Here is a 26,956-nt window from a genome sequence, read left to right as displayed (position 1 = left end):
TCACAGTGTTTTGTTGAACCTGTCTCTGTGTGTTATTTAATAAATCTTTACATATCAAAAGGTTCAAGATAGTTAAGGAGGAAGCACCATCATCTGGAGAACTGGATTCTCGCCTGGGCTCTGAAAATCAGTTTTCTCTCCTCTGCCCATCAGCACCTAACCTTACCATGCTAAAGAGAAAAACAGAGATGAAATGATTTTAAAGAATTAAAACCACCTGATAGGTCTGTTGGATTAAGCCACTGCTTCACGGGGTGGAGAAGAGAACTCCTTCCATGTTCTGAGGTCTACAAATGAGACAGGTCAACACCCCAGAAAAGAATGAGAATGTAGTACTCAGGTTTGGGAAAGAGAGCATCTAGGAGATGGACAGAGGCCAGTCGGCATTCTGGACACCACTCCCATCTGCGGTGCTTTTCAGAGCCACCTGTCATAACCTGCCCCACCCACATCTGTAATGACAGCTGGACTAGATTATTCCTCTAACCCAAGAAGATGGTTGGCACTTGGGGGAAGCACCCCCATAAGTCTTTACAGCACATGAAATTACATGCTCTATTTTGGGTTCTTTGAAGTTTCAGTTGGCTCTTTCTTTCTTTTTTTTTTTTTTTAGATTTTATTTATTTATTTGACAGAGAGAAATCACAAGTAAGCAGAGAGGCAGGCAGAGAGAGAGGAGGAAGCAGGCTCCCTGCTGAGCAGAAAGCCCGATGTGGGGCTCGAACCCAGGACCTGGGATCATGACCTGAGCTGAAGGCAGCGGCTTAACCCACTGAGCCACCCAGGCGCCCCAGTTGGCTCTTTCTTTTGGGCTTAACTTAAATTTAGGTTTTAAATCAGGACCCAACCAATGGAACTTCTGGGACCCAAGCTGGAAGTCATTTTAGCTACACCTTTTAGAAGAGCCTGCTGGAAAACTTATCCTCCAAAACAAGAGATGAAATATGATCAATGAGACAGACACTGCCCTCAAAAAACTTGCACTCCTGATAGCCCAAGTCAGGCAGGCCCACACTGCAGCCCCTTATTATTTTAATAATTACAGAAGGTTTCACAGGGAGATGGAAAAGCTTTCATTGTTGCCCATTCTGTGGCAAGTCCTCTGAGTAGCCAAGGAGTTGTCTATCGAGAGTCCTCCCTCCAACCTCCCAGTTCTGCTTGACTGGCATGGGGTAGGGGCAGGGGTGGACAGAAGAGGCATCGGGACTAGCCAAAAGGGACACAAATAAGAATAGAGTTGGAGAAGAACAGGTGAACGTGGACACTTCACTGACGGGGAAGCATGGGAGGGGAGGGGAGCCTACATGAGCTTCATTTCAGATTTCAGAAAGTGTGCTGTCCTGTGGCGTTCCAGATGGCCAGGAGGAAACCTGCAGCATTCTCTGCACCTGCCCCAGAGAAATCCAACTGATCTGCTGCCCAAGTCACCTCTCACCGTCTGGGACTATCCTCCAGTCTGCCCAGGGCTGTAGGGTCAAAGGGCCAACACCTTTTTTTTTTTTTTTTAAGATTTTATTTATTTATTCAACAGAGAAAGAGAGATCACAAGTAGGCAGAGAAGCAGGCAGAGAGAGAGGGGGAAGCAGGCTCCCCGCTGTGCAGAGAGCCTGATGTGGGGCTTGATCCCAGGACCCTGAGATCACGACCTGAGCCGAAGGCAGAGGCTTAACCCACTGAGCCACCCAGGTGCCCAAAGGGCCAACACTTTTTAACGACCCTGGTTTTCTTCCTGAAAGAGATGATGACCTATCCAGTAAGAATTATATTGAAAATCTGGATTTTTTTTTTTTTAAATGCCACATGGGTCACAGATTTTCCTCAATGGATACTCTACCATGAAAAGGTTATCATTAATCAACGTGTATCTTTCTAGGTTTAAAAAGCAATTTCCTCCTCTCCTCAGGCTATAAAAGAGGAGCCTGTAGCTGGTATCAAATATACTGTTTACACAAAGAAGATTCCACTTCTAGGCTGTTTGGACGTGCTCATTCTTCCCTGCATAAACGTACTCCACCTCTATTTATGCGAGACAGGAAGTAAATGTGCAAACGGAATCAATAAAAAGCAGCTGAAGGCACACATTCTTAGACTCTAATGAAGGTGGGATGCCTGATTCACAGCTGTTCCTACCACTGGAAATGTTTTTGTAATAAACGGTGGAGTTTAAGAGGTATTTTGTTTCATGTTCCAACTTTTTTATAATCTACACCAATGTAACTACTCAGCTCTCAGCCTCCTTCTCAAAGGTGAAGCTCTGGATGGCGGTACGAAAGGTATTCCGGGCCGCACCTGGTAAATAAGGAGGTTGAGACACCAAGATTGTGCTTGGCTCAAGGTCACCCAAATACTAACACAATCAGGACTAGAGAAAAGAAATCAACTATATAGCTCATACAGTGAGGACAATAAAAATCAGCATGTCACCTCCACACCTGCCTGTCCGTCAAAGCCAGATCAGAACACTGAACTTGCTCATTTTATTTAGATAATGCTGCTCTGTTAACAAAGAGGCTATATTTTCTATTGTTTCTACAGCTGTACACAAGGAACTGTCTTATGAATAAAATTTAGAAAATGTCTGCCTAGGTAGAAAAAGCATCCTTCTTGGCCTTTATTAAACAGTAGAGACTTTGTTTTTAGTCCTGGGTGTTAAAATGTTGATATTGGGCTGACTTCCTTCTTGTGTCTGTACCACCCACCTCCTCTCTTTCCATCACCACCCTTGTAAAAATTAAGCATTATAGATAGGTCTTAATTTAACTCCATTAAGTCTCAAAATACGATGGCCAATATTGTCATAGTCCATCAGTAAGTTCTTTATTAAGTAAGAGCCAAGGACAAAAGCAACATGGATTGATGCCCACAGAGGCTGCTGGTCAGTAAGTGACTTCCTGATCATTACCTTTTCAGTGTCTGTTTCGGTTACTGAACTTCACCAACAAACCAAGAAACCACCAGAAGCAGAGGATGAAGTGGCTGGAATCCCCACCCCTCCATCACAACATCTCCTATAAAGGCACTGTGAGGGGCGCCTGGATGGCTCAGCGGGTTAAAGCCTCTGCCTTCGGCTCGGGTCGTGATCCCGGGGTCCTGGGATCGAGCCCCGTATCGGGCTCTTCGCTCAGCGGGGAGCCTGCTTCCTCCTCTCTCTCGGCCTGCCTCTCTGCCTACTTGTGATCTCTGTCTGTCAAATAAATAAATAAAAAATCTTTAAAGGCACCGTGATATTATCTGCTCATTCTTGAAAAAGGTGAGTCAGGTGCATGTTAGAGCAGAAAACAGCAAAGAGGAATGCACTGCCTATCATTTGCATTTTCCTCAAGAATTTTGGCAAGTTCAACTTCTGCTCTAAATGTGAATGTGGGAAGGAAATTGAAAGAAAAAAGTCAAGTTCACCTCATCGGTGAATTCTTTGTTCTACTCTCTTAAAGCTTTACTTTGCTTCCTAGGTACACAGAACACATCTGTCTCTGAACCCTTTCTCATCTTTGCTTGCCATGGTCAGAAGTTCCTTGGAGGGCCCCAGAGACCAAAGCATCCAGCATATAGGGCCTGTCCCAACATATGTGGTAGCCCCTTGTCCTTGTAACTATTAAACACTTGAAGTGCAGCTAGTCTGAGTTAAGATGTGCTGGAAGAAGAAAGACAGGAATTTATCTTAATAGTTTCAGACAGTGATTATATACTGAAATTATATTTCGGATATACTGGATTAAATAGAATTAAAATTACCTGCACTTTTTTTCTGTTGATTTGTTCATGTGACTGCTAGAAATGATGTCACTCTTGCCTGCCTGTCCCTCCTGCCAACCCCAACTAAGTCTGACTACTTTCCCTTTGTTCTATCTATATCCAGCCTGGGAAGCACACCAGGAACAAGAAAATAATATTCCATCTACTCTCTTTGTCTATCAGTTTCTCAAAACAAACACACACCAGTCTACACCACATGAATCAATTTATTTCATGGTCTGACTTAGCTGCTGGAATTCTGTGTAGCCCCATTTATCACTTAAGTTAGCTGAACTTTGGCTAATCCATCCTTGAATCTGTCTTGCTGGTATGTGTTAGACCGTAGGCAGTTCTGACCCTCAAAGAGCCTTTTTCAGCTTATTTGTGCAAAATGCATCATCAGGGGTGGGCAGCTTTATCTGCACAGAGGTCCTTTAAAATTCCTATTCCACTATCCCATGAACACAGAGCACCAACTAGATGAAGTATCCCACTAAAAAGGAAAGGTGAGCAGCACCCGGTCCTCCATTATCCAAAACCATGAGAGGCATGGCATGGGCACCACTGAGTATTGTGGGGAACGGAGTATACATGGAACATGACTACAACCATTTGGGGACCACCATTTCCACAATAAAACGCCAAAGCAGTCGGCTGGTCTGTGTTTCCCAAAGGGACCCATACAATTTGGAAGTGCGAATCATCCATTATCAGCAAGAACTACTCAACAGAGAGAATTAGCACCTCTCACAAGGCCTCTCCAGGCTAAACCACCCAGGACTTCTGAGATCCCTACATCATTTGCTCAGCCAAACTAACCTAATACTCACTCTGTGCCAGACTCTACGTGAGGCGCTGAGAGCACTAAGAGGAAAAAAGTCTACCTCAAGGAACTCCTTGATGGTTCAGAAGGACAACATGTACTGAGAATTATCATCAACACTACTAAGTACAGCGGGAAAAGGACAAAGAGGGAATCATTAACCAGAGCAAGACTTCATCAGGTAAGACAAGTGCAGACCATTGTGCGAGGCTAAGGACGTACATTTCGATCCTGTAGGAGGTGTGGAGCTAGTCAAGATTTTAAGCAGGAACACCCTGATGAAACAGCACTTCTTGGCTTCTTCCTGATCATACAATAAGGCCTAATTATGATCAACACAAAGAGAATAAATATTCTTCATGCATGAGGTACCCAGGAAACAGCACTCATATGAACCCCGGCAGGCGTAAGAAGGCAGACACACGTCTGTCCAGCAGCAGGAGGAATGCTGCATGCATCACGAATCAATGGATCATGACAGCATTTTCTGAGAAAATGAATCTGAACAGAACGTAAATGTCAAGGTGTGTTGTATATATTGACGTTTAAATATGGTTTGGTGAATGTTTGTTGTTTAGTTCGACACACATCATCACACATGCACACACACATCACACACATGCACACATCACACACACGCACACATCATCACACACATGCACACACACATCACACACATGCACACATCATCACACATGCACACACATCACACACGTGCACACATCATCACACAGCTATCTGGGATCATCACATAAACCTGTTTTACTCTGGGTCACAAGGTTTTAAAGTCACTTGCTTAAAGTATACGTCACCGTAATACATTAATAACAGAAATCTCTAAGGAGCCTGCCCACGGTTAAATAAATCTAACCTTGTTCTTCAGTGGTTTCAGTCTCCTACTTAATTAACTCTGACAAGCGCTGACCCACAGCACTCTTTTGGATACACTCAACTGTTTCACGGAGTTCTACTGAACAGTCCTCTTATACATGCCCCAAATCGACTAATTCCTTCTGATGTGTCTCTGGAACTCCTGGCCTGTTTTAAAAATGCAACACTCCCATATTCTCAACTTTTTGTTTATACTTTCCCTACTTGCTTGTCTTAATAGCAATCTAGGCTTTCCTTCATAATACTACTTCCCATAAAGCAGGAATGGTTGTTCCCTCAATTTCTTTAACTCACAGGACCAGGGAAGACAGGGTCCCTTATCACCCTTCCCATTGAGCTTACTTTTACTCTTCCAGGCCCACGTCCCATCACCTCTATTCCAAGCCCTCTCCACCCACCTCACTTCTGTTTCACTTCCCAGCCTCATCACTCTTCTCCTGACCTCCAGGGCTTTGCTTTTTGGACACAATCCCTGTGTTCCTCCCATGCTCACCTCTGCTTGGAGAAGCTTCAAGAAGGTGGAGGAGCCTGGGAACACCCAAAGCACAGTTTGAAGACTTCCTCCTTTATCCGAAGGGTCCCCCTCCATTCCACTTCATCCACACATGAGCCCCCACTTTGGACCTTATCATTATCCCCAAATACTCTGCCTTTAAGATCTAAGCTTCCAAATATCTGTAGCTTTCCATTTACCCTCTTCTCTACTCCTTATTCTGACAGGTCCTACCCTTCATCCTCACCACAGGCAGTTCCTTGACTCTCCCTACTGCCCAACTCCATCTTAGCCATCCTGGCTTCACCGGCTTCCTTATCAAGATGGAATCTCAAGGCCATCCATTGTGAGTGATGCTCACACAATAACATCCTGACCTTCCTCTTTCTGTGACTTTCTTGGAGCCAACATGCCAATCCCTGAGCCCAGCTGCCCCATTCATTTCCTGTCATCTTGCTGGAAAAATTCACATGAGCATGCTGATTGGCTCCATGAGGAAAACTCAAAAAACAAAGTTCTAAAAACTGCCCAGACTTTCTATCCAACCCGGGCTGACGTACTATCACTTTTTCTACACAGCTATTTTCATTTCTCCCTCTTTTATTGCAGCAGAGGACACCCTCAATACCCTGCCCTCCCCCCACCCCACTCTGGTCACACAAAAAGGGGTATCTGCGTTCATCTGAGCTGGGGTAGGAAAGCCAGAGCTGCTGAGACAGCACCAGTTATAGATGCTGGTCTCGTCTCTCTTGAGAGAGTGATCCCCCAACTTCAGTGTGCATAAACATCTACCTGAGCCATTTGTTAAAATACAGACCTCAGAGCCCCATTTCTTAGAGATGGATTTGTAGGGTCTGAAGTAAACCTCAGAAGCCTGTATTTGCATAAGCACCCCTGCAATTCTGATGCAGGAGACAACTGAATTTGAGCATCACTTTCCAAAGTCACCTTCTCACTCAGGTGATGTGGCTGCCTCAACTTTTGCCCTGTGAAGTCTTTGAGGCAGGAACAACTGTACTGCAAATTATTTGAAAGGAAGAAAAATCAATGACTATTTAAGCAAAGCAAGACTAAATGAGAAGAGTATGGCAATGACCAGAACTGAATTCTTGAATTCCTGTTCTAGCACCTAAATGGGCTCAAACTTCTCAGCAAAATGTAAGAAAAATGAAAGAAGCCAGCAAAAGGCCCACTTCCTCAGACTTCCTACGACTATGAATTCAATATATAACTAAAAGAAAACTTCAACTGAACTTACCAAACAGCCCAAGTTTAATATTTTTATTTTTGTTTATTTTCACCATTGAGCTTTCTACCAATACTTTTTCTAATCCATGTGAGTTGGAATCATGGGATGAAAGAACAGGTGTCAAACAGCCAGGAGACTTTATCCTGATCCTACATCTACTGGGAACTCTACAATGGATTAGTGAGTTGAAGAACTTCTCTGAGACTCCCTGTCCCCATATACATACTGGAGATTTGTACTCTGCTAGAGGGTAACAAGTCTTCAGACCAAAAAAAAAGCAATAGAACACCATTCTACATTCTACAAATGGAAGATATGAAAAAAATCATTCTCCAGCAACCTTCTACAACTGTTTTCCCCCACCAGTCCTCCTGAGAGTTCCCCTAAGGCCTTGAATAAAGACACTGTTTTAAGAATTATAAGCATCACAGCACGAGGCGGCATCTGGTGGGGAGGTGCCTACAGGAAGGAAGAGACCTCAGCGGTGTTTGCTATTTGTACCTTTTGATGTTTCGACAAGAAGGCAAAGCATTCTTTCAAGCCAGTTTTAGTAGTGGCAGAACCAAAAACAAAACAAAACAAAAACCTGAGGAAATGAATGTAGAATCCAGACCTAACCAAGAAAAAAGATGCACTAGAACTAGCTTGGGTGAGAGAAGAAAAAAGTCTACATCACTGAAAAGTACAAATTCCTACTAAAACTTCAAGAAGTCTACTAGAACAGAGACAGACAAGAGACGAGAAGGGAAGAGAGACTATGAGCTAAAATCTTCCCAGAACTACTAGTCGAAGTACTAGTTAAAACAAAACAGAAACAAGCAAGCAAGCAAGTAACAAAAAAAGTTTAAAAGAAAGAGAAAAGAGAGAGAGAGAGAGAAAGGGAAAGAAAATTAAAAACAAAAAAAATCCAAGAAACCTCCACAATGGATGGCCATACGGTGTTAATTCCCTTAAAGCTCAGGTAGTGAAAGCTCATCAAGACCTAGAACAAAGCCAGTCTATACAGAACTTAAAAACCAAGACCACCAAAATCAAAGAGTTCTTATCTTATGATAAAGACATGATCGAAATACACTGAGAAATAAGGAAATAAGACAGTGTGTTAGTTTTTAAGCACAGTCTTTGAAATCAGACAGACCTGGGTCAGAATACTGTTTACATCGCCTAGTTGCTGTGACCTTGGAAAAAATTCCTTAAGTTTTTCCGGGACTTACTTCCTCCATCTATAAAATGGGGATAACCCTTTGTAAGTTGAGTGCTTTGGACACTCTGCTTGGTGAGTGAATGATACTCACCTGATAACCTTTACAGTCAAGTATGTTTCAGACCATGGAAAATTCCTAGCCTGTCCCAGCTCTCCAACTTCAAAGAGCCCGAAACAAATATAAGCTTTGGGATCAAATATCAGTTGCTCAACATCTCTTTGGCTGGAGATGATTAGTATTGATGATTTATTTTTAAAAAATACCAGCACTCTGAAAAGTTAAGCTCTGATCTGTCAGATGTCACCTGATTGGCATCTTCCCAATATATACCCAAGGCTGGGACACAAAATCAACGCAACTGAAGAAGTCTCTCAGCTCTGTATTCCAACCCCAGGCTCGCCCGACATAGACCATACAGTATGTGTGGCTGAGTCAGGGAGCTGAACCATGGATTTGTCCCAAAGCAGGTGACTTCCCAGAGTCCTCTGTCCCTCACATCTAGTCCCTAGCCAAACCCTGCAGCTTCTCCCGTTACATCCTTAGTATCTGACCCTTCTTCTCCAGTTCCATAACATACTCCCCAATTACCACCCAGCTGGACCTCAGCACCAATAGTGCCCCAAGGGCCAGGCCACAAGCATCACACCCTGGCAGGCTGGGCTGCCTGGCACCCTGCCTCCTCTTGTGCCATGATACCCCCCGTTAAGACCAAGTCTTATTTAAGGTTGTTCCCTGATGGCTAACTCTGAAGGCTTGTTCTCCTCAGAGATGATTCTATCTCCCTATTGTTGATATGTACCTCAGGGGGACAACCCCTGGGCTGTCAAAAAGAGCCTGGATCTCTGTGGCCTGTAGCTCCCAAAGCAAGTGAATTGGAAAGCAGGTCCAAACAGTCTACTCCTCAGAAGCAGGCCCCGCACTTCATCTTGTTCTCTTGGACGGCCAAGGTGACATCAGAGCCAGTGAGAGAACAAGGAGGAAGGGGGAAATGCCATGGAAATAGAAAAGTTATTTAAATTTTGAAAACGCTATTAACAATTCCCTAGTATTTCCTTAACCTTCTTTATAGAGCCACTACATGTCACTTAATGGGTCGATAACCAAGAAAGCCATTTTCTTCCAAATTCCCAGTTTCTCTCAGCCATAAGCAGCATCCTTTGGGGGAAAAATAAAACAGTGAGGTCCAAGCAAATCTAATAGATTCTCTAAAGCATTTCCCAGTTAAAAGATTCATTTTCTTAAAGTAGTCACAAATATTCAGTGTTTGTAAACCCATACTCACGGCTCTCACTTGCTTCAACATAGAAGCGTTTCTCCTTTCAAATATAATTCTCTACCTCCCTACTAGGTAAGGCCAAAGCTTGAGACCTGATCTAATCAATGAGGTGTCTTTTTGGTTTGCTGAGTTGTAAGCATGGACACAAAAGGAATCACACCCGTGTTTTGTTTCACTTCCAGGACACATATGAAACTGTCCCAGACTCACTAATACAAAGAACAGCTTGGCTCACATAAAGAGTTCTTTGAAGATAATATTTCTAAACAAGTCCATCACCAAGGGAAGGATTTTTTGCTTTGTTTATTTTCAGGGGTAGGAGAGAAAAAACAAGCACACCAGAGGATTTGCAGCATTTTCTCTCTCCTTAAAAAAGAAATGTAATATTTCAAGAACTTCCCTGGGAAACAAACAGCAGCCCCATTCATAACTATTTGCTCAAGTGTAATTTGCAAATTCCCTGTCCTTTTCTTGCCAAGATACCCTCTCCCATTCCCTAACCATCATAATGGCTCCAATTTGATTTCCCTCCTCAACTCAAGAGTTTTCCCAAAGACAAAAATCCCAAAGATTTTTTTGCACAGTTGTCCTAAAAAACTAAAGAAATGAAGTTCTTAAAATAGATTCATTTTCATTATTCAAATCTAATTCCTTTTTTGGAAAATTAACTCCTTTAATTTAAATGGTGGGATTTCTGACATCACAGAGAAACTTTCAAAGTCTGTATGAGGGGCACCTGGGTGGCTCAGTCATTAAGTGTCTGCCTTCAGCTCTGGTCATGATCCCAGTGTCCTGGGGTCAAGCCCCAAGTTGGGCTCCCTGCTTGGCGGCAAACCTGCTTCTCCCTCTCCCACTCCCTCTGCTCGTGTTCCCTCTCTCACTGTGTCTCTCTCTGTCAAATAAGTAAATAAAGTCTTTAAAAAACAAGACAAAAACAAAGTCTGTATGAGTAGCAGACGTGTCTAAACAGTCCCGTTTCGGCAAAATACCCACAGCAAAGAAACTATCAAAACAGCTTTTAGGGTCCGCCTGAAAAAATGTAAAAATCCACTTGGTATTACTTAAAAAGGCATGAAGAAAGAAAAGCTTAGTCCAAAATAGTTCCCAATTCAAAAATACCAAGGAATAAATAACTTTAGTACCATAATCATGTAAACCAAGACAACAGCCAATTCCTGATTTGGTTTCTGATAGTAACAAAGAGTATTTTCCCTGCTTAGTACGTTTTCTGGGGTCAACAGCAAAAGAATATGCATATACCCTATAGAAGGCTGCTTGGAAGGTGGTCCCTAAGGATTCTTGCCTCCCAGAATTCATGCCCTTCTGTACTTTTCTCCCCTTGAACACATGCTGGATTTAGTAACTAGATTCTAATCAATAGAATATGGCAAATTATGGGACTCCACTTCCAAGAATAGATTACAAAAGGGCTCTAGCTTCCATCTTACTCACCTTCTTGCTTGCTCACTGAAGGAAACCAGCAGCCATATTGTGAGCTACCCCCACAGAGAGGCCCATCTGTCAAGGAACTGAGGGAGGCCTATGGCTAATAGCAGCAAGGAACTGGGATCCTCAGTCCAAACGTCCATCAGGAACTGAATCCTGCCAACATCAAGACTGAGCTTGGAAGCAGATCTGCCCTGCCTAAGCCTTGTGATGACTATGGCTTTATGAGAGACTGAATGCCAGAGGACCAAGCTCAATGATGACCAGATTCTGGACTCTCAAAAATTGTAAGATAAATGTTCATTGTTTTAAGCTGCTAAGTTTAGAGTAATTTGTTACATAGTCATGGGTAGCTAATATATATGCCAGATATCCTCTGCCTCCCAATGACTGGTTCTTCATGATACCATGTAAACCCTTTATCCTGTGAGTCAAGAGCAACTTTATAAAGCAGTTAGCTCTCTTTTTTGGTCCTAAAAATATTCCTTTCATAATTCCGTCATTAATACTAGCATTGAGACTTAATTAACAAGTCCATATGTCCAGAAGTCATAATTTTAACAACCAGTAGCAATAATTTCAGCCATAAGTCACCTTAATATACAGGTGACCTCCCCCTCCCTTCATTTAGTCATTCCTTCATTCACTGAAAAATACTCTATGTCCTTCTCCAGGTAACTTCTAGTTCACTGTGGTATCATTCAATTGTCTAGGATTCCCAGCTTCATAACCCATTGGGTCACACAGATGGCAGGAACCACCTAAATGCAATATAGAATTTATCAGTGAGACTAAGATTAAATTTCACCTTTAGGCTGAAAGTCTAGCCAAACCATCTAGAATCTCATCTACCATCAATCTAATTCACATTCTACTTCTTATCTCCAGGAAAAGGAAAACATACAGAAAACAAAGTACAACTAAACCTAATTAGTAAACAAATGATAATAATACAATACTGGGCATTAAGTATTTCATTCAAGTATGTGACAGATATGATGTTATGGTACCTTAGAACAAGGGTTTTTGACCTAGATGGGTCTGTCAAAGAAGGACTCCCTGAAAAAGTGAGCTGAGATCTAAAGACCATAGTAACTGATTAGATAAGCAGGAACAGGGAATAGTACATGCAAAGGTCCTGCACAGGAAGGAACATGGAAAAGAGGTCAATGTGGGTGGAATACAAAACAATTAGGGAACAGGGCACAATATGAACCTGGAGTCCAGGCTGTAAGGACGGGAGTAGGCAGAGCTTATGAGGCCCTATACAAGGGTTTAGTGTTTATTCCAAGAGAATAATTAATAAATAAATAACCACTGGGTGGTTCTCAATGGGGTTGGCCACAACAGATCAGAGTTTTGAAGAAATTCATCTGACTATGATACAGATTAAGGATTAAAGAAGACAGAGGAGTGGGGAAACCAGTCAGAGACCACTGCAGTAATCCAGCAAGAGAAGTTAGAAGGCTTCAGGAGGCTCGTGGTAAGGAAAAGAGGTGAAAATAGCAGAGATATTTAAGAGAATGATGAGCTGGATACAGGGAGATACTCATGCACACACATGCAGAGAGATTAACGAAGCAAACGTAAGTGAAGGAAAGAATTTTAAGCTCATGAGTAAAAGCTTTACTTTAACCAAATAGTAAGCTTTCTTGAGCACATTATTAGTTGCTATATCTCCATTCCCCAAAGTGACCCTATTGTACCTGTTTATACAAGGTGGATGCTCAAAAAAACTATAACATAAAACTTTTTAGACAATCCATGTATCTTAGTCATACCTTTGATGCCGATTTTGTCTGCTAAATGCCATTTCTTCTAAGTTAACAGCTTTACTAAGAACTTCTCTAAACTAGTCTGGTCAATGGAACTTTAGTAACAGTTTTAACAAGATATAGTGTTTATACCATCCCTTGACCCCTTTAAAGTATATAATTGGGTGGTTTTTAGAATTATGCAAGCATCACCACAATCAATTTGATAACATTTTTGTCCTTGCAGTAACAAACTTCATACCAATTACCAGTCACTCCCCAATCTCTCTATTCCCCCGCCAACACACACACACACACACAGGCCTAGGCAACCAGTGATCTACCATCTGTCTCCATGGATCTGCCTTTTCTGGATACTTCATATACACAGAATTATACAGTAAGTGGTCTTTTGGGCCTGGCTTCTTTCACTCAGTATATTTTCACTGTCCATCTGCATTGAAGTATGTATCAGTATTTTATTCTTTTTTAAAAGGTTTTATTTAATTATTTGAGAGACAGAGATTGCGACAGAAATAGGGAGAGAGAGCACAAGCAGGGAGGAGAGGGAGAAGCAGGCTCCCCTTTGAGCAAGGTGCCCAATGTGGTGCTCAGTCCCAGGACCCTGGGATCAAGACCTGAGCCAAAGGCAGACACTTAACCAACTGAGCCACCCAGGTGTCCCAGTATTTCATTCTCTACAACCACTTTTCACAGAAGTTTTAAATTCACAACAAAATTGAAAAGAAGGTACATAAATTTACCCCCCACCCTCACACATGCATAGTCTCTCCCATGGTCAACATCCTGCACCGCACTGGAATATTTGGTCCAGAATATTTTGTCCAGACCCACAGAATATGTACCACCAAGAGTGAACCATGATGCAAACAATGCAATTTGGATGATTATGATGGATGCACCTACGTGGACCCATCATAATCATCCAAATTGCATTGTTTGCATCATGGTTCACTCTTGGTGATACATATTCTGTGGGTCTGGACAAATAGATAATGACATTTATCCCTGTGCTGTCATACAGAGTATTTTTACTATCCTAAAAATCCTCTGTGCCCCCATCTGTTCATCCTCCTCTCCCAGTTACTGATAATTTTTACTGTCTCCATAATTTTGCCTTTTCCAGAACATCATAGCTGGAATCATATAGGATGTAGACTTCTCACATTGGCTTATTTCACTTCGCAGTATACATTTGAAGTTCCTTGAAGTCTTGTCGTGGCTCAATAGCCCAGTTCTTTCCATTGTCTTGATATGCCATGGTGTATTTATTTTCTCACCTACTGAAGGTCATCTTGGTCATATCCAAATTTTATCATTATTAAAGAAATCTTTCAGGGGCACCTGGGTCGTTCCATTGGTTAAGCGTCTGCCTTCAGCTCAGGTCATGATCTTAGGGTCCTGGGTTGGAGTCCTGCATAAGACTCCCTGCTCAGCAAGGAGTCTGCCTCTCCCTCTCCTTCTGCCCCTCCCCCTGCTTATTCACTCTCTCTCAAATAAACAAAATCTTTTAAAAATTTTTTTCATCAACATCCATGTACAGGTTTTTTGTGTGGACCTAAGACTTCTTTGGATAAATAATAGGAGCACGATAGCTGGATCATATGGTAAGAGTATGTTTAGTTTTTTAAAAAGCTGTCAAACCACTCTCCAAAATGACTATATCACTTTTCATTTCCATGAGCAATGAGAGAGTCCATGTTGCTCCAAATTCTCACAGTATTTGGTATTGTCAGTGTTTCAGATTTTGGCCATGCTGCTAAATGTTCAGTGGTTTCTTGTTTTGTTTTGTACTTCCTTGATGACATATGATGTGGAGCCTCTTTTTTTATGCTTATTTGTCACCGGTATGTCTTCTTCAGTGATGTGTCTATTAAGGTTTTTAGCCCATTCTTTAATCTACTTCTTTTCTTACTCTTGGGTTTTAAGAGTTCTTTACAAATTTTGGGTAACAATCCTTTATCAGCTATGTTCTCTGCAACTATATTCTACCAGTCTGTGGACTGTCTTCTCATTCTCTTGAGATTGCATTTAGCAAAGCAGAAAGTTTTAATTTTAATGAAATCCAGCTTCCCAATTTTTTTTTCATGGATCATGCCATTGGTGCTACATTTGAAAAGCCACTGCCATACTCGATTTCATCTAAGTTTTCTCTTTGTTATCTTTTTAAAGTTTTATACTTTTTCTTTTAACATATAGGTCAGATCCATTTGAGGTATTTTTTGTGAAGGGTATAATGGTATATTCTGTGAAAAGTATGGGGTCTAAGATCTAGATTCATCCTTCACATGTCCAATTGTTCCAGCGCCATTTATTGAAAAGATTATCTTTGCTCCATTGTATTGGTTTGCTCCTTTGTCAAAGGTCAATTTCTTATATTTATAGGGGCCTATTTCTGGGTTCTCCATTCTCTCTCACTCATCTATTTGTCTAATGTTTCACCAGTGCCGCTGTCTTCATCATTGGAGCTTTATATTAAATTTGAAGACTGAAAGTGTCAGTTCTCCATCCTTATTCTTTAATATCATGTTAGCTATTCTAGGTCTTTTGATTTTCCATGTAAAGTTTAGAATCACCTTGTCAATATGCAAAAAAATAACTTGAGATTTTGACTGACATTGCATTAATCTGTAACTCTAGTTGCAAAGAAGTAACATCTTAACAATATTGTCTTCCTATCCATGAACATGGAATCTCTCTCCATTTATTTTTCTTCTACTTCATCAGAATTTTATGGTTTTCCTCATATAGATTTTGTGTGTACTTTATTAAATTTATACCTAAGTCATTTCTTGAGTGCTAGTAAATGGAATTATGTTTTTAATTTCAAACTTTACTTATTCTTAGCTGGTATATAGAAAAATGATTAACTTCTTTATATAATCTTATATTCTCCAAGTTTGCTGTGATTGCTTATTAGTTACAGTTTTTTAAAGTTTTTTTTTCAGGTTTTTTACATCATCAATCATGTCATCTGTGAAGAAATATCTGTGAAGAAATTTGCATCTTCCTTTCCAATCTGTATAGGCTTTCTTTTTTTGTTTTATTTCATTAGCTAGAACTTCCAGTACAATGTTGAAAAGGAGCGGTGAGACAGAACATCTTTGCCTTTTGTGTGATCTTAATGGGAAAACTTTGACTTTCTCAACATTAAGTACGGATGTTAGCTTTAAGCACATTGCTTTTCATTCAGGCTTTCTCAAACTGAGTGTGTTCCCCTCTATTCCTTGTTAAGTTTTAGATTATTTTAAATTATTTAGATTATTTTAAATTATTAGTTAAGTTTTAGATTTTGTCAAATGCCTTTTCTGCACTGATATACTGACATCATCATGTAATTTTTCTTACTTAGCCTATTAATGTGATAGAGCACACTGATTTTCAAATGTTCAACTGGCCTTGCACACCTTGGGATAAATCTCCCTTGGTTGTGATTTAGTCTTTTTTTATACATTATTGAATTTGATTTGTTAATATCATTTTTATAGATGAATATTTCATTGTAGGGATATATCACATTCTGTTTATTCATCAGTAGATGTACATGTGGATTATTTCCATTTTTTTGGTCTTGTGAATAATGCTTCAATGACGATTTGTGTGTACATTTGTGTGCACATAATTTTTCAGTTTTCATTGGTATATAGCTGGTATTGCAATTACTGGGTCATATGGCAACTCCAGATTTAATTTTTTTAAGGAGCTGCCAGAATGTTTTAAAAAGTAGTTGCACCGGGACACTTGGATGGCTCAATTGGTTGAGTGTCCAACTCTTGGTTTTGGCTCAGGTCATGATCTCAGGGTCATGAGATCAAGCCCCATATTGGGCTCCACACTTAGTGGGGAGTTTGCTTGAGATTCTCTCTCTCCCTCTCCCACTGCCCATACTCCCACTCTTCCTCCCTCTCAAAGAAATATATTTTTAAAAGGTAGCTGTACCATTTTGAAGTCCAACCAGCACCTACCCTCATCCTTGCAAATACTTGATATTGTCAGTCTTTTTGACTATAACTACTCTAGTGTAAAGTAGTACCTCATCGTGGTTTCACTTCACATTTCCCTAACTGCTGATGTTAAGAACCCTGCCCTGTTCTAATTGCACATTTGTATCTTATTTGGTGAAATGTCTGTTCAGAACTTTTGCCCACTTCAAAACTGGATTTTTACTTTTTATGTTGAGTTATATGATTTGCAAATATCTTCTCCCACTTCATGGGTTGACTTTTTACTTTTCTGATGATATCCTTTGAATCATAAGCCTTAATTTTTTGATACTAATATATCTATTTTCTGTTTTGTTTGTGCTTTTGACATCAAGTCGCAGAAACCATTGCTTAACCCAAGATCCCAAAGATTTGTTTCTGTTTACTTTTAGAAGTTTAGTAGTTGTAGTTCTCAAATTTAGATTATATTATGCATGAGATAGGGATCCAAATTCATTTTTATGCTTCTTGAGTATTACCAGTTGTGTCAGGGTTATTTGTTGAAAAGACTGTTTATTCTTCACTGAATTGTTATGACTGATTTTTGAGTTAAACTAAACTTGCATTTATAGGATAAAACCCGCTTAGTGGCATGTAATGTTTTCTATATGTTACTGGACTTGGTTTGCCACTATTTTGCTAAGGATTTTTGTATTTGTATTCATAAGGGATGCTGGTCTATCATTGAGGTACCAGCATTGGTACCTTGAAGTACCTTTGTCTGATATCAAAACAATACTAGTCTTAGTAGAATGAGTTGGGAAGTGTTTCCTCCTCTAATATTTTTTGGAAAAATGGGCAATTTCTTGATTTAACTTAATCTTTTTGCTTAAGTCTAGTCATATTTTCTGTTTCTTTTAGAGTCAGGTTTTGTTTTATTTTTGTTTGTTTGTTTTGTTTTGTTTTGCATTTTATTTATTTGACACAGTGAGAGAGATCACAAGTAGGCATAGAGGCAGGTAGAGAGAGAGAGGGAAGCGGGCTCCTCGCTGAGCAAAGAGCCTGATGTGGGGCTCAATCCCAGGACCCTGAGACCATGACCTGAACCAAAAGCAGAGGCTTAACACTCTGAGCCACCCAGGCACCCCTAGAGTCAGTTTTGATAGTTTATGTCTTTCTAGGAATTTGTCCATTTCATCTAGGTTATTTTATACATATTGTTGGCTTGTAATTGTTCATAGTAACCCATCATCCTTTTCGCATTAGTACTAGTATTTTCTCTGAGTAGAGTAACTTTTAAATGGTCTAATAATTATCACAGAATTTTGAAATTAATAAAAGCAAAGTTAGATATATAATGGACTGTTACAATTTTGGATTTTTACAAATTCTGAGTTACAGGACATACAAACATATCCTTCCAGCTCTCACCTCTAGAACAGAAAAAGAGAGGCACAAATGCAGAACCTACACATTTTTAGTTAAAATACACCAAAGTTGGGGGGTGGGAGGTTGGGGGAGCCAGGTGGTGGGTATTAATGGAGGGCACGTATTGCATGGAGCACTGGGTATGGTGCAAAAACAATGAATTCTGTTACACTGAAAAGAAATAAAATTAAATAAATAAATAAATAAAATAAAATATACCAAAGTTGGTTCAACTGTATTAAAAGCAGCAGCTGACCACACTCACACTAATACATGCATATGCATGCACTATAATAAACCCACTATGACAAATTCCAAAGACAAGAGCACTGTAAAATAATCATGTGCCAAACCCTCTCAATTTTTTGAACAGAGACTAATTCATCCCTTCATTTATTTCTTGAATTCAGGACCATCAGAATTCTACACACTATGCTTTTTGAAATCATAGTTCACCTACTAATATATATGTGTATTAATGACCACATAAATTTTTATAGTCTCTGTGACCAAGAATCAGGTTCCCCGGAATTCACAAAAACACGTTCAGATCTTATGAAGATTCATAAATACATATTACATCCGATCTCTTCTCATAAAAAAGAATTTATAAAACGATCTGAGAGGAAAAGTTGTATATTTTCTAGTCTTTTCTTTCAATTGAACTATTCTTAAACTTTCTTCAAAGAACCTGGACTAATTATTATGCTTTTTTTTTTTTAAAGATTTTATTTATTTATTTGACATACAGAGATCACAAGCAGGCAGAGAGAGAGAAGCAGGTTTCCTGCTGAGCAGAGAGCCCGATGCAGGGCTCGATCCCAGGACCCCAAGATCATGACCTGAGCCGAAGGCAGAGGCTTAACCCACTGAGCCACCCAGGTGCCCCTATGTTGACTTTTCTAAAACGAAATTCAACTACAAAATTTTGAAGACATTAAACAATATGCAAGACTTCAAGCTGTATTGATACCTTTGACACATTCAGGAGAAAACTATGCTTATCACCATATACCTGACTGGTACTCTAGTTTATAGAACACTTAGGCCTTTTTTATTTTAGTTGATTTTTAGCGGGGGGAAACCCCAGGTTATAGGGCAGGTGATACTAATGTATTTTTTTTTTTAATTTAAGCATTTTATTTTATGACACAATGAAAACTCCTTACTGCATTAACATCTTTATCATCTCATTAGAGAGGAGACCAAATTGAAGTTCCCACAGATTAGATGACCTTGCCCAAGGTCACAGAGCTCCAGAGTGGTAATGGTGGGAGCAGGAAATCCAGTCCCCTGACTCCCAGTCACACATCTCCTCTGTGTGACACTGCTTCTCACTTAGAAAAAACAAGAGGCAAAAACTTAGAACACAAAGTGTGTTTAAGATGAAAAGTTCCAGTAACTCTCCCTCAACTTTTTCTCTAAAAGAATGTTTATTTTGAATGTTTAGGAATCACTCTCCTTATCTAACTTTGTTATCAACAACTTGACTAAAAGCCTATTTTTCATAATCTGACTGATATTGAGTCTTCAGTGACCTGCAACCTGTCAACTTCACAGACATATTTAATAACCTTAAGAGCAGTCTTCAGAGCTTAGCTCTACAAGAGACTTTTAAAATATTAAAAAACATGAAGAAATCCCCTTTCAAGCAATTTTGAGGCCAAAATTAGCTCATGTGTCACTGAATGTTCTTCTACACAACAGTGATTTAAAACCTCATTCTTTGCAACTAATGAATCGTTGAACACTACATCAAAAACTAATTATGTACTGCTATATGTTGGCTAACTGAACATAATAATAATTAAAAAACCCTCAGTCTTCTAGCTCTGTAGATAGCTATTTATTAGTGATTAGAGATAATTAATACCAATGACCATGACCCAAATATTTTCTATACACTTAAGAAAGCTGGAACATATTATCTGCCCATGCAACCATACTGTTGTTTGATCACAGCACAAAGTACTCAATGAAAATGTAAATCACTGCATATGGGTGTTATAGCAGTCAGCATTCACCCAGCATAGGACAAAGTTCTTCTGATTCCTCTGACACATAGGCCTAAGTACAAATTATTTATCTTCACTTTCTCCTCAGAGAAACCAACACTTACTTATAATCTAAAAGGGCATCAAGAGTTAATATGATTTTAGAGACAACGTATCCTAAGTGGTCACACACCCATGGGTTAAAATGGAGATTGCGGTCATAAATCTACATTTTAGCCTAGTGACTGACGGACTTCAGTCCAAAACGATACTGTCCTATAGGGCATTTATAATTATTGGGGTGGGAGCGAGAAAAATATCTGAGGAAGCTCTGGGCAGGGGGGATTAAAGTACACTGAGCGTGACGAGCACTGAGTAATGTATACAATTGCCAAATCGCTACACTGCACACCTAAAACTAAGAGACTGTATGTTAACAATATTGGAATTAAAATTAAAAACATAAAAAAAGGAAGGTGATTTAAGTCTTCACTGCTCCCCCATATCCACACCAGTGACATGAGGAATTTGAAAAAATCTGCACTTTGGCCAGAGATTTCCTGGGAGAATCTAAGGAAGAAGAAATACTAGTTGCTTCCCTGCTGCCTTGACCCTGGTTGTGGCAGCAACATTCTCTTAATTTGCCAGACCATTTACAAAAAGACAGGTGGTCCTTCTCCCACTACACTGCTACCATCCAGACAGCAAAGGAGTTACTAAAAGTACAAGATCCCAAAGAGCATCTAAGAGAAGGTGCACAAAGAGACTATGCTGGGATCTTACCTTTTGGCTTCCTCTAGGTGGCACAGATATTCATAAGCAATGTTCTGCCGCCTCCTCTCATCCATCTCTTCTGCGGAGAGCCTTTCATCATCCACGATAGCTAAAAATAGAGGAGAGCATCACGTTACTTGTAAGGTCAGTGAACATCAAATAAACACCGGAGACAACAACTAGGAAAAAAACTCACCAATTCAACAATGGACACTAAAGACAGGGGTATTGAAACATCAGGCACAGAAAGATTTGCCTTGGGATTATTACAGTAGGTCTTTGCTAGCAATAAAATAAAGTGCAGTATGGGTTAAAATTACTCCATAGAATGAGAAAAGCCATCATAGTTCATAGACATGATGTCATAGAATTTAGACAGCTTCAAATCAATTAGAGGATGGTCCACTTGCAACAACTTTCCTTAACAAGCTTGTAGAATTGGCCCAGTGGCTCAGGTTGGACCTTCCTGAAAATTCTGAGGTTTAACAAATAATCTACAAGGGCGTGTGTTTTCCCATTCCTGAAGGGATTTAAAGCTTCTCATGCAATGCAAACTCTGTTTGCATCATGCCAACATCTCTGAGATTCCTCTTTCACATGTTTCTTGGCCTTTGTGAGGCTAACCCTCCTGGTCAACAGGTATCCAAAAGTTCAAATCAAAGGAGACATCAAGTGAGCAGTTTCCAAGCCCACACAGTTTATTCCAACATAAACCTAGTTTATAAGCTTCCACAATTCAGCTTTTTCTGTAGAGAACACGGCCTCCCCACTTCCTGAGTGCATGTCCTCTGCCCCGATTCTCAACAGCACTCAACTATCACATCAACCAACTCCTAGCTGTCCATTTTCATGACAACATTCCTTTCCCATAAAAAGGAACTTCTTTTCCTTCTTCAATCCTGACCTTTAATTCCAATAGCTAGAAAATCAATTTGGTTTCCAGTTTGTTCCATTACTCATCTAATAAACACTAAGGTAAGTGTGTAGCAGTGAAATGGGTCACGTGAGGCAGGAAAGTCCATATGCTCTTTTCTTCCCCCTGCCACCAGCTCCAATCAGCCATTTCATAAACGAGACCCCTGGTTCTATGCAGAAGAGTGAAGTTCAGCCGTCCATCCTTTAAAAAGCTAATCCCATGCCCTACCAATGAGGAGTCCAAAGTATCATCGTGGCAGACAAAAGGAATGCAGATCAATTTTTGAACTCTTACTGGAGCAAGTACAATGCTGAATGCTTAAGACCTAAAACTAATATCAGAACCCTGGAAAAACTCAAAAGAGAAGGGCTTAAATTGACATCAGTATAAAATATGGCAGAATTCCACAAGCATATAAGAACATGTTAGGTGCTTATTTATCAAGTGCTTACTTTGTTTCAAGCCCTCAGGCTGTGTTTCTTATGAACTGTCTCATGTGAGTCCTGTGACACTATGAGGCAGGGAGTTTATCCCACCTCACAGAGTAAACATGTTTGAAGTCATTTGCCCAAGTGAAAAATAGAAACATAAGGGCTAGAAACGTGTGGGTAGAATGGAAAAAACAAACAAACAAAACCAGTATGAAAGAACTTAGGGAAATATCTCTTCTTATAGATGAGGAAGAAAAGGAACTAGAAGAAGGGAGAGGGGAGATATGGAAAAGTACCAGGACAGTCTTGGATATAACAAACCTGGGGCCAAAGAAGCAGGAGTCTCTGCACATCTCACCATCCTTTTCTTACCCTCCCTTCCTACCACTCTCAGCTTCCCAGTGTGGCTCCACTCCTTGAAAACATCCCAGACCAATGGTATCAAGAAGGGTCAGCAAAGATTTGTGTTTCTCAAAAGCATCTTCTTTTTCTCAATAAACTCAATCCGATCTGAACTTTAGAGGAGAGCCCTCAAGTTTCGGACAAGTACCAGCTCTGGAACCACCCTCCTCTGCTCCTGCACCTCAAGATCCCAGGTCTTCATTGTCTCTCCCCTGGACTCTTGCGACCATCCTCAAAGAGCCTGGTGGCCACCCCTCCTTCACCCATTCTCCTCTCCACCATCAGAGCATCTTCTGAACACAAGTCCTACAGGTATTCCTCTCCCTCCCAAGACCTGCGATGGATCCCCATTTCCTCTGGAACAGAGCTCTAGCAGACCTTCCCGTCCCTGCCCGACAAGAAGACTACATTCCAGCCACTTCTTCCAGAGAGTGCAACGTTCCAGCATCACGCCAGGACTTTTTAGGTTCTAGTGCTTCTGTACTCCACTCTGTCTCTGCCTGGAAAGCCATTCTCCCACCTTCTGTGTGTGACATCTTCTCAAGAAAAATTCTGTGGATCTCCAAGTGAGAATCCACCTACTTTCCTCAGCACTTTGGTTCACCTCTCTATTACATCACTCATCACAGACGGTCAGTCACATCTCCTGCTATAACATGGGGTTCTTCTGTACAGGAAAGGACTCTTGATTCATCTCCATGCCCCCCTCACATTGATCACAGTTCCCTGCACACAGAGAACAACAACCATGTGCTGGAAAATTACCTTCATGAAGTGAGCTCCCCATCGTCCCTATATTTTGCAAATTATGCTTTTTCTTATCCTGAGGTCTCTACAAGGTAACTGGCATGCCCACATACCCTCACCTATTCCTCCCTCTCCACTGTTCCTAACACTTCATCCCCAGGACATGTCATGATTTCCAGTTTCTTGGTTTGATTTCAGTCTAAATATGGTCTCCTATTTCTGGCAAGATACTTTCATTTTACAGTAACTTCACACATTAAAGTTTGAAAACAATATAAAACTCCTAGTATGAGTCCACGCAATCATCCTACGCTTCTCAACTTTAAAGTAGGAAGGCAGGAGTCACATTCTAAAGGAGCCACTCTCCTTGCCACCTTCCTTTTTGGCTGCTACTTCCTTCTACCTCAATCAACCCATCCAGGAGGAAGCAGAAACCTCAACAGTACTTCGTTCCTAGGCCTTGACCCTTAACTCCCTGCACAAGCCACCCAAGAATCCACCAGTCCAAGGAGAGGTACTGGGGAGCTCTCAAACAGTGACATCACCCTGTCCAAAGAGAAGATTTGACTTAATGTTTCAATTAACACATACACACACCCACAAAGCTTTCAATGGCAGTTCCAACATATTGGCCACAGCTGATAGAATTCTGCCCATCCTTACAGCTCAACTCAGTCACTTCCTTCCCTAAGTCTTCCCTGCTTGCTCCCACTCAAAATGTGCTCTCTCCTAGCACCTCCTATATGGTTTCTTTTAATAGTCAACTCCTAGAAGGCAAATTTATGTCCTCAACGTGTCCAGCTCACTATCCTGCACAGGCTATGTGCTCCGTAAGACTACATGACAAACAAATGATCTTTTATGAGGAATGGTTCATATAAAGGATCTAAAATATCATTATAATTAAACAACTGAAAGTGTGACACAATTGCAGGATGCTTAGATAGGTGAGGATATACTCCCTCCAGTAGAGGAAGGGTCAGCAAGAATCACGAACACCGGGGCACCTGGGTGGATCAGTGGGTTAAGCCCCTGCCTTCGGCTCAGGTCATGATCTCAGGGGCCTGGGATCGAGCCCCACATTGGGCTCTCTGCTCAGCAGGGAGCCTGCTTCCTCCTCTCTCTCTGCCTGCCTCTCTGCCTACTTGTGATCTTTCTCTCTCTCTCTCTCTCTCTCTCTCTCTCTCTCTCTCTCTGTTAAATAAATAAATAAAATCTAAAAAAAAAAAAAAATCATGAACACCAGGACTGGGAATCTGTTTGATGATATGGTAGGACTTAAAACATGTCCCTTTAAGGAAAAGCAGGTTAAAAATATGGTATCGTATTCATAGAAAGTCATTAATTCATAGAAATTTCATCAATTCATAGAAGTATACTAGTGTTTAGCATTTTACACACACATAATTATTCTGGGTGACTCAAACTTTAAGGAGCCCTGAATATCTTCAGTCCTGAATATGTCGTTCAATTCGAATGTGTATTGAAACAGCTTGTAACATTTGAGATCAGCTTTTAGCCTGAAGAGCATAGTCAAGTGGTTATCTCCCCATTCTCGGGACTTAAAGAATGGCTACCAGAGATGTATACACCAAAGAAGGAACTCAAAGGAAGAGAACTGATTCCAAGAGCCTAAAATGGGCAAGGGACAGGGGTGGGATATAAAGATGAGAGAATCTAAGTTCAAAATTTCCACTAAGGCAAAACAGTCAGTAAACTTGACCCATGATATATTCTGGCTTCACACCAGCTTCCCGAAGCATTCCCCAGCTACCTGATCTTAACACGATCCGACTTCCCTTATCTGAATTGTCTTTTGAAAAAGAGGCAAAACTGAGGTTGCTGTATCTCCGCAAAGAGTAAAATTAATTTTGGCCCACTGTGCAAATATGAAGAATGTCTACACTTTTTTTTTATAGTCTAGAAATTCAAAGCAGGCCATAGAGATTATTAAGGTCCACCCTGCAAACTGGGATGGGAAGGATCTAGGACTTTGTTCCAATTAGGGGAAGAATTAAAGGCAATGATTGCTAGATTTGTGATTTCTTAATTATTATTTCAGAAAAATACCTGAGGAGCAAGAAGACTTATTTTCCTTCCACGTAGGCACAAGTAAAGTTCCATTTGTTCACTGCCTGCTCCTACACACTCCATCATCCTTACACAGATCTCAGTAAGGAAGAAAGGACTGTCAAGTTTCCAAGACCAATTTAAAAATTTTAGCTCCAACGGTTAAAATAACAGGAGGAATTGTAAAACCTTTCGTCTGGATGAGCTTCTATTATTTTTAAAAGAAGAGAAAGGAATTCAAGCCATCTCTACTTGAGTATCTACTTTTTTATTCTTAAGATGGTCAGTGCAAAATGTTCCAAATTATGCAGAACCAGTCCTAAACTTATTCTCCCATTCTCTACAGATATGGACACAGATTATTTACTCTAACTTTAAAAAATATATATTTTTTATTTTTTTAATTTATTTTTTAAAAATTAACCTATAATACATTATTTGTTTCAGGGGTACAGGTCTGTGAATCATCAGTCTTACACAATTCACAGCACTCACCATAGCACATACCCTCCCCAATGTCCATCACCCAGCCACCCCATCCCTCCTACTCCCCTCCAGCAACCCTCAGTTTATTTCCTGAGATTGAGAGTCTCTTATAATTTGTCTCCCTCTCTGGTTTCATCTTTTTCATTTTTCCCTCCCTTCCCCTATGATCCTCTGTCTTGTTTCTCAAATTCTGCATCTCAGTGAGATCATAGGAAAATTGTCTTTCTGACTGACTTATTTTGATTAGCCTAAAACCCTCTGGTTCCATCCATGTCGTTGCAAATGGCAAGATTTCACATTTTGATGGCTGCATAATATTCCATCGTGTTCGTGTGTGTGTGTGTGTGTGTTGGCACGCACGCATGCACGCGCACGCACACACACACATCTTCTTTATCCATTCATAAAAAGATTTTATTTTTTTAATCTATTTTGAGAGAGAGAGACAGAGACAGACAAAGCGTGTGTGAGCAGGAGGAGGGGCAGAGGGACACAGAGAAAACCCCAAGCAAGTTTCATGCTGAGAGCAGAGCCCCACATGGGGCTTGATCCCAGGATCCCAAGATCATGACCCCAGCCGAAACCAAGAGTCCAATGCTTAACCGACTGAGCCAATCAGGTGCCCCTTCCTATAACTTTAATACTCCATAAGAATTATGATATTTTACTATTGTTTTACAGACTTAGCAGGTTACATAATGACAATTCTCTGGGCTGTTCTCAGGGAGCAGCAAGTCACTGCTAACACTCTGTCCCTATCCTCTGAAAAACTATCCCCCAGCAAATAAGAATATCAAAAATTTCTACAAAGCTGTTTGAGCTTTAGAAGACAATAGAATACCAAGTCTTGGTCCAATTTTTCTTCAACTATTAGGAGAAAATAACCAATCACAAA

The 26,956-nt window shown here is 40.5% G+C and overlaps 1 protein-coding gene across 2 annotated transcripts in view; it reads right to left on the bottom strand.

Annotated features, from left to right (window-relative positions):
* Positions 1-26,956, bottom strand: part of IQGAP2 (IQ motif containing GTPase activating protein 2) — a 283,046-nt gene that overhangs the window by 216,526 nt on the left and 39,564 nt on the right. For both annotated transcript variants that reach the window (XM_047729600.1, XM_047729599.1), the window contains exon 2: positions 21,019-21,118. In XM_047729600.1, coding sequence (XP_047585556.1) covers positions 21,019-21,118 — 100 coding nt within the window. The remainder of the gene's footprint in view (positions 1-21,018; positions 21,119-26,956) is intronic.

Source organism: Lutra lutra, chromosome 5 (assembly GCF_902655055.1).
Source record: "Lutra lutra chromosome 5, mLutLut1.2, whole genome shotgun sequence".
NCBI classification, from domain to species: Eukaryota; Metazoa; Chordata; class Mammalia; order Carnivora; family Mustelidae; genus Lutra; species Lutra lutra.
The sequence above is the reverse complement of the archived record's forward strand: the minus strand, read 5'-3'. Positions and strand labels throughout refer to the sequence as shown.